The 8,594-nt window shown below is 47.5% G+C and overlaps 1 protein-coding gene across 1 annotated transcript in view; it reads left to right on the forward strand.

Moving 5' to 3' along the window:
• Window positions 1-200: 200 nt before the first annotated feature.
• COL27A1 (collagen, type XXVII, alpha 1) overlaps window positions 201-8,594 on the forward strand; it is a gene marked incomplete at its 5' end in the record, with an annotated part of 145,734 nt that continues 137,340 nt past the window's right edge. Inside the window, 2 exon segments of the mRNA XM_010083117.1 lie at window positions 201-271; window positions 5,050-6,482. Coding sequence (XP_010081419.1) covers window positions 201-271; window positions 5,050-6,482 — 1,504 coding nt within the window.

Raw genomic sequence — 8,594 nt, forward strand, 5'->3', positions numbered from 1 at the left:
TGCCTTTAAAGCAGCAAAATGAAATCTCGTTGGAAGCAAGCGCTGTTCTGCTGGGCACCCGTTTTCCATTTCCCAGAGACATGTGGATGCTGCCATGGACTTTGGTAGACTTGTGTCAAGGAGAAGACCCTTAATGGGGGGTTAGATTTTGTTACTGATGTTGTAGAAACTCATTATTTTTTCTTCTCTTCCAATTTTAGGGGATTCTGCTTTCTCTGGACTGTATTATGTTTTACCTGGTTCCTGGGATTCACACAGGGAAATTCTGAAGGTAAATTACACTCTTTTTTTGTTTTTCTCTCCTTTCAACCAAAGTAAAAGCCAAGTGCTTTGGTATCAGTGTAGGACCATCATTTAATCGTGTCTGAGCCTTGTGCACAGAATTAAATGCATTTATTGCTGATCGCTGCAGTTCTGATGATGCAGATGACGCAGTTAACAGCTGGCCAAAGAACCAGGTTTTACAGGTGATTACATCCCTGCAGGGTTTTCAGAAGTGCCTGTCTGGCTGGTGGGAATGAAGCACTTCGGTGTGCCTAAAATGTCCCTGGCATCTACCTGCACTCGCTAAGACTTAACTGCTTTCAGAAAGTGCCCCTTGAGGCTGGGGCATTAAGGAATTAAGCGTCTCTGGCAGACTTGAATGCAACCCGATGGTGCCAGCACAGAGGATGTGTGTACGGAAATGATGTGAGTTTTAAAAGTAAAAATGAATTTAAAGAAGAAAAATTCCCCAGGGGTGGTTGCAAGTAGAATGACTGTGTCTGGCTCAGCCCCTGTGCAGTAAGGGAAATATTCTATAGGGGAGTGATTGCACACCTTCACCCTGCCTTTGCAGCTCTCCTCCAGGCATCCCCTGCCAGCGCTGCAGGGGACGGGAAAAAAGGTTGGGGTCAACGACCACACAAGAGGAGATAGCTTCAGAGTCAACAAAAATAAAAATAAATTCCTCTTTTACAGTTGGTAGTAGGAGCTGAGCATCTCTGCAACATCTGTTTGTAAAGGAGCCATCTCCTCTTAAAATAGCAACACCTTTCCACATGGATGCTTTACAAGGGTATGTGCTGGAACTGAACAGCTTCCTCCGCCATCAGTAGACGACAATAAGTGGACTAGCAGGCTCCAGGGCTCTCCTCTGAGTCTCCAAAACATGAAGGAAAAATAGAAAGTTGGTCAATGCTCAGCTGTAAGCCAGCCCATGGAGCACTTTTTACAGGAGGAAAAAAAAAAATACATCCCTGCCATCAGCAATTTTGAAAAATGTAATATTTTCCAAATTCTGCTTCAATGTAAAAGAGGTGAACATCTGGCTGAATTACTTAGTCAAGCAATTTTCAGGGCAAGTTTTATGTCAGCTCATAAAGAAGCAGAACAAATACTGTCTCTTGGCGTCTCTTTTTTTTTTTTTTCAAGTAGATTTTAATATGCTGTTTAGATCCATCTCTATCCATCATTTTACTCCCATGATAATTATGGGATGGTGCCATGTCTTTTGATCGTTACCGTCAGTCTAAAGGAAACTCACTTCACTTTTACTGCGTTTCCTTAGTGTGGCAGATGACTCCCCTCTGAAACACTGTCTCTGTGATAAAGGAATTTTTAAAAATCTGGCTTGGTTTCCCCACACTGGGACACAGGCTGCTCTGCTGGGCACCAGCAACTAAAAAACTTCCAACAAAGCAAACACCATAAGGAAACATCAGTGACCTGAGACTGTATTACCACTCTGGATTTTCAAACATGAGATTTACAAAATCAAATAAGAGCTTGTTTGAAGATCTGTGTGAGGATGGAATCAATGCCGTGGGCTTTTGAAATCGTGGCTGTTATTACTGTAAGGCTTAGGGGTCTTCCTACATGCTGGAAAATCACAGAACACAGAAGGTGGTTTTTCCGTAAGTGTTACAAATCCAAAAGATCATGAGGTTAGTGAGTTCATCTGATGTGCACTGACTAAGGGTCTGGGCAGTAATTTTTAAAATGTCGCATTTATTCAACCCAATTCTAGCTGTGGGCATCACATCACAGCTCCTGGAATCTAGGAAGCTGCAAGTTATTTCTCTCCTGCCTTTTGGCTTCTTTTTCCTGTAAAGCTTTTTGCATGTGGAAGGCAGGAGGGAAAGAAAGAGATGGGAAGGAGAGCAATAAAACGTTGTCCCCTCTTTCAGAGATGATGGTGTGATTGTTCAGGAACCTCTGTGCATCTCGCTTTGTGCACAGAGTCTGATAGAAGTCTTTCCCGGTTGCACAAGTGTTGCTACCGGAATGTTGCAAGGCACCTGGGACCAGGCAGCTCTAAGTGAATCATTTTTTAAATAATGTGTTTTGATGGAAAAAATCTATGGAGGAAAACATTTGAAAGGGAAAAAATGCTTTGCTAAACTTGGAGCTACTTAAGGAAGCCAAAATTACCTTGCATTTGATGTTAGTTGATGACATCCCATCATCCCAGAGGATGTGCCCCACCAGCCCAGGGCAGTCGATGGGATGGAGAGGCAGACGGGCTGGGTGCAGAGCAGTCCTGAGCTGTGTGCCTGGACCTGCTGCTGGAAAATCCACGTACATGTCCTGCATGAGGTCTGTTTTCATCAGGTTTTGCGTAGGCATCTAGAATTTGGCTCTACCTTAGCGGGCTTTGAGGGAGAGGAGTGGTTGGGTTGTGCTTTATTTTCCTTTTTCTTAAGCACTGTTGGATGCAGTTGCTAATGAGGCAGCTGGGTTGGTATTGCAAACAGCAGCGGCATCCTCTGAGCAGGGAAAACATCTTTACGTCTTTGCAGAGCAGCTACTAAATGAATAGGTCCTGGCGTGTAACATCGCTGCCTGGGAGAGACACACCGCTGTCTGTCTCTGGGAGAGAACCCAAAAACACACATAGAAATTGGGAGCTGGAGGCTAGCTCCTAGTTTAAGTGATAAATTTATTTCCTTAGGGCTAAATCCTGATGCCTTTGAAGTCAGTGGCAAGGGTCCCACTTGACTTTGCTAGAGCCAGGGTTTGGCCTTTGCTATTTCATGGGCTCTGGAGATTGTCCAGCATGAAGTTACTGGTGTGATCCCTCCATTCAGAGCAGAGAGGGGACGGCTCTACCTTTGCTATGCCAAGGGACAGCCTCATTGGGCCATATGGCAGAAAAACAGTGGGGGGCCAAGGATTTCTTAGGATGGGAGAAGTACCATTATTAACACTTGCACATGCTCTGTGGTAAATCATCCCCTCTGTCCAGGGTGAGAAAATTTCCATCCCCTGTCACATCTGATGCATCTTCTCCAGGGTAGTCTGCTAGCAAATGAGTCAAGCTGCCTTAAAAAAGAGAGGTGGGAATGAAGCTGAGGTCAGACAAAGTAAATATTGATTGACTTGTTCTTACATACAAAAATGGCCAAGTTTTTTGCCAAAGTCAAAGAACAGAGCTTTTCTCGTTATCCTCCTCCCTTCCTGGCCAGGAACATTACAGGTCTCAGACCAGCTTGAGTGTACAGCCCTTCTGGCCAACTCTGAGGAGCTCTTTTAAGAGCCAGTTCTCCAAATATTGGGTATTGTGCTGAATATTTAATAGTTAAGGGTAAAAGAGGCCAAATTCTAAGGTCCCTTTAGAAAAGCAGCTTTTTTTTCCTTTGGACAACCTTGGTTTTACTTTTCATTTTAATCTAGGAAAGCTGCAATCCCATGATGTGAGCTGACGTGCAGCCGTGATTGCTGCTGCCGCATTTCTGATTGTTAAATTCTTACCTTGCGAGATCAGCATTTGGATTACATAGTCCAGGCGAGCTTTCCCAAAGAGCGCTTAAATACACGAGAGTTCGCTGGTCATCGAGTAATGGGGATTGCATTTGGGCAGGGAAGAGGGAAGGAAATATTGTCAACAGTGGTAGGGTCATGGTAGTCACTACAGCCTTGCCTTTGTCTGTCCGTATCATAGAGGTGACATCTTTTCTTGGACCAAATGTTTGAGCTGGAGTCAGAGAACAAGTGTTTGGGTGCATGAGCACCTTTTTCGGGTCTGAGCACATCTACCTTTGCAGCTCTTCTCACGCAGACCTCAGTGTTTTCCCCAGCGAAGCAGTTCAGCTGAGCCCGCAGCCAGCTGGCTCCAGTTCGCGTTGCTGTTGCCGCTAATCCACCTTGGACTGGGAACTGTGTGTGGCTCCTGTTAGACCTTGGGGCCAGAAACCAGAGGATGCTGCTTGTCTGTCCATTGCAGACTTCTTCCAGAGTCAGTGGAGAAAGATAGGTGCCTCTGGACATCAGTCCCTCTCATCCTCCCTTGAACAAGGCACCCAGCTCCCCGGTGACAAATGCTGGAGATAATTCCTACCTCTCCTGCTCAGCAGCAGCCATAACTGATTTCTCAGCTCTTCACAAACCCAGTCTGGTTCTTCCAACTTATTAAAGTAATTTAAGGCTGTAAGATGATCTTCTGGGAAAAACGTACTGCTGCTGAGAACCTTTAGAAGTTCAGTGAAATCTAGGTGCAATTTCTTTCATGCTGGGAGGCACCTTTGCTTCCCTAAACTCTCCAGAGCCTCAAAGATCAAAAGCTGCTTCTTACTAATTTGGAGAGAGACATACAAGGCTTTTTGCTTCCTTTGAAAGTTCTGTTCCTTGCCTTCCGGGGATATAACGTTTTGCAATCCCAGCTTAGTCTGTTGTTCAAATTCCTTTCCAGCTGTGTGGTCACTACTCAGAATTAAATCCCAGGGAAGTGGACTATTGGTGTTTGGTGGGAAATTTCCTTGTAGTGAGGTCAGCTCCTTCCAGAACATACGGAGCTGGTCCCTGGTGGGACAGGACAGCTAGCCAGATGCACCATGGAGCTGATGCATTTTGGCAATTGCTGATGACCAAGTTGAGCTTGCACTTGCTCCTCACGCTATGTGCAGAAGAGCTATGTGCTCTCCATTCTGATTATTTGAATGTGTATGTCTGAGAGGACGGTTGGAGTTTCCTGTGTCCTCTTACCCTTTTGCATGGACTGGATTGACCTCCATACCCATCCAGCCCTTGGGTTGCCCAACACCTCACATGTTCTTTGCGTTTGCCTTTCAGATGTGGATGTTCTTCAAAGACTGGGCCTGTCAGGGAAAAGGCCATCGAGCGGATGGTCCTCATCACGTACAGTTCCTCAAGGGGTCATTCCTTTCAAATCAGGGGTCATCTTCACTCAGCGAGCACGCGTCGAAGCACCAGTCAGCACCATCCTCCCCACGGGCGCCAGCACCGACCTGCTCCTAGTGCTGAGCCTCTGCTCCCACCGCATCAACAATGCTTTTCTCTTTGCTGTCAAGAGCAAAAAGAAAAAACTGCAGCTGGGGGTCCAGTTTGTGCCTGGGAAGATCGTAGTTTATGTGGGCCACAAGCGCTCTGTATATTTTGATTACAATGTCCATGATGGCCAGTGGCACAATATGGCCATCAATATCCGTGGCCAGACAGTCACTTTATTTACTTCTTGTGGGAAGCGCAGAGTACATGCGGATTTGCATTTTAAAAAGGACGAGGCGTTGGATCCACATGGGTCTTTCCTCTTTGGGAAGATGAACCAGCACTCCGTGCAGTTTGAAGGAGCCATCTGCCAGTTCGATATTTATCCTTCCGCCAAGGCAGCTCATCATTACTGTAAATACCTGAAAAAACAGTGCAGGCAAGCAGATACCTACCGGCCAAACCTGCCCCCCCTCATCCCCCTCCTGCCCAGGGATCCCAGTGCCTCCCCGAGTACCCCACAGCGTATGGAGCCCTCGCTGCAGGGTCTGAAAAACCTGACCACTGCCGGCCCATCCTTGGAGTTTGGCAGGGTCACTGTACCCCCCAAGGCTCGGGGTTCAGGTGCAACAACCATCACGTTGGTACCGTCACTGCCAAGACTGACAACCAAAGCCCCAAAGGTCATGGTGGCACCGTCTCCTGTTCTATCGAGTACTGAAACGCAGCCACCCACCCCTTCGCTCGCTCAGGGGACGGTGACAACCCTCAGGGTGTCTCGGCCCACTCCTGGCACGCGTCTGGAGAAAACTCCCCTTCCCCCTGCCAAAAAGGCTCTACCAACGAGCCAGAGCCCTGCCACAGCCAGCAGGAAGGAGTCCAAGCAAGAGACCAAAAAGAAGATCAACCAAAAACCGACCGTTGAGCCCTCTGCAGCCCCCAGTACTGTAAAGCCAATGAGGAGGATGACTGATAACACAACCAGCAACGTCCACTTTGTCACCCTAAAGCCAACCCTGCAGAACCCAAGCCATGGGCCCGTTCCAAAGAAGCACGTGCCGTCCCCCACCAGGAAAGCGGATCCCAGTAACGTCGCTCTGGTGTACACCAAACCCCCCCTGGGGTCTGCCCGCCCCGCCTCCAGAGCCAGGACACAGGTCTTCAACCTCACCACCCCAGCCGCGACCGATGGCTATCAAATCTTTGACCCCCTCGGACCTACTCCATTTCCATTGTTACTGGGATATCCAGGCTTGAAAGGAGAGAGAGGACCCCAGGTAAGTTCCAGCTCTTCATGTTAACTATTCCCAGTCCCAGCTCGGACTTGATGCTTGATGTTAGATTTAAGAGAAGGAAAAAAAGAAAAATCCCACCTTTCTTTCTACAAGTTGCTGGTTAAAATTTTGATGGCTAGGTTGGGGTTTTGTTCCACATCCCTGGTTTTACTGAGAGCCAAGAGGACAGAGCTGCTCGTCACCTTCAAAGAAAACCCAAGTGCTTAAAAAATATGTCACAAATTCTCTATTTCTTAAACCTGATTATTAGGTTCCCATTTCCAGCGAAGTGCCTTGTTTCAGCAAATGCAAGTATAGAGATTGCTTCAGGATTTATTTTTTTAAACAAACTCTCCTCTATTTTTATAGTATAAGTTAATTTTTTTTTTCCTTATAGCCTACACTTAAAATGTGCAAAGAGTTTCCTTTATAAATTTAACTACTGCATTCCACACACAATAACCACTCTCAGGGTGTATATCTTGGCTATCATAAAAATATACACACATTTTGTAATGCTAAAAGCAGTCAGGCCGCACTAATTATCTGCTAGGTTTTTTTTTTTTTTTCTCCTTATGCAAGAATGCAAACAAGAATGTCCAACTTTTCGGAGGATTTGGTGTTCCAACCCTAGCCTTTTGCTGTATTGTGCATATGAGGCAGGGGTTGTACATGTAAATAAGTTTCTCCCAGACAGAGTCATTATTTGCCAAGTTCCAGCCTAGAGCAAATTTTTACAGCTGACTTCTTAAAATAGTGAAAGAAGGGTTTACAATGGAAATATTGAGACTGGCTTAAGGAACACAATCAACAGCAGTTGTGTCTGCAGATGTGCTGTGCGTTGTTGCAAGAGCACCTAAAGCGAGATGGTTGGGTTTTGTTAAGCCCTCGATGGGTGCTTACCTTCAAGGTTCCTGCCTGTACTTCTCTCCTTGTAATTGGTGTGGGCAGGCACTGAGGGTTTTGTTGGAAGGGTCCCATCTCTGGGGCAGGTGAAGGTGCTGCCCCAGGCGGGGATGCAGCCAGCCCCGCATCCCTGCTGTGGTCCTTGTACCTGGAGATGTTTTGCTAAATCCCTGAGTAGACAGAATGAGCGTCAGTGATTTTATCTTTGGGCAGCCGTCTGTGTTTCATGGAGAGTCAGTTCAGGCGTGTTTCCAAAGGAGAAATTCAGCACTTGTGGACTCTTAGCACACTGTGTACCCGTAAGGGGTGTACATGTGGGTGGCTGCTCTGAGCCCAGTGAATCCTGACCTTTTCCACCTTCTCACCCTGCAAGCGTTATGAGGGTGACCAAGCTCTGAGCCCCCACTTCCCCCTGCAATTTAAATAGCTTCTTCTTGAACTGGAGTGGAAAATCCCCCTCAGCTTGTGAATCATAGCAAAGAAACGGATTCAGGCTATAGAGGGCTGAGGGATGGCAGGATTTTTCCATCCTGTCTGAGAACAACTGGAGTCCTGAATCGAGGGAAAGGAGAACATTTCGAGGCTCTGTCTGGCCTTACCCTCTTTGACTGCTGGAAACTAAGTTAGTGCTTTGGGAGGGAAAGGTTATGGCTGGGCTGGGGCGGGCTGCCGTGCGGGGCTCGATAGCTGCCGTGACTCACACGGAGATCTCTGCGCCGTACTGCGCTGGATGGCTCTGACGTGGGAAGAGAAAGAGCAGAAAAGGCAGGAATGGGGATGACATATTGAGAAATTAATGTAGCGCTTCTATAGCCAGGCGAGCGTGTTTCAGAACGAGTGCTGATAAATGCTCCCTGCTTGAGTAATTACCTGGCGCTGTCCTTGCGCTGTTGGGCAGACGGCTGTGATGAGGTCACTCCAGCCCTTCCTGCTCTGCTGCGGGATATCGCGCCCGGCGCTTTCCCGGGAACGGGCAGGTTGTGGGCTGGGAGCCTCATCCACGGGGTCTGGCACCCGGGTGGAAGGATAGGATGATTAATTAGTTTTCCCAGTTGTGTTGCCTGATACAAGGGCTCTTCAAGAAGACTCACACTGGGCAGAGAGTTGTGAATGGGAAACTGCCTTCTACCTTCTCAGCAAGGCTTGGGGCCACCTTGGCCATGAGTTATGGGCAGAGGCAGGCTGGGCGGCCCCAGCCCCCGCCCTTCC

This window comes from Pterocles gutturalis, unplaced genomic scaffold, assembly GCF_000699245.1.
Source record: "Pterocles gutturalis isolate BGI_N339 unplaced genomic scaffold, ASM69924v1 scaffold19100, whole genome shotgun sequence".
NCBI classification, from domain to species: domain Eukaryota; kingdom Metazoa; phylum Chordata; class Aves; order Pterocliformes; family Pteroclidae; genus Pterocles; species Pterocles gutturalis.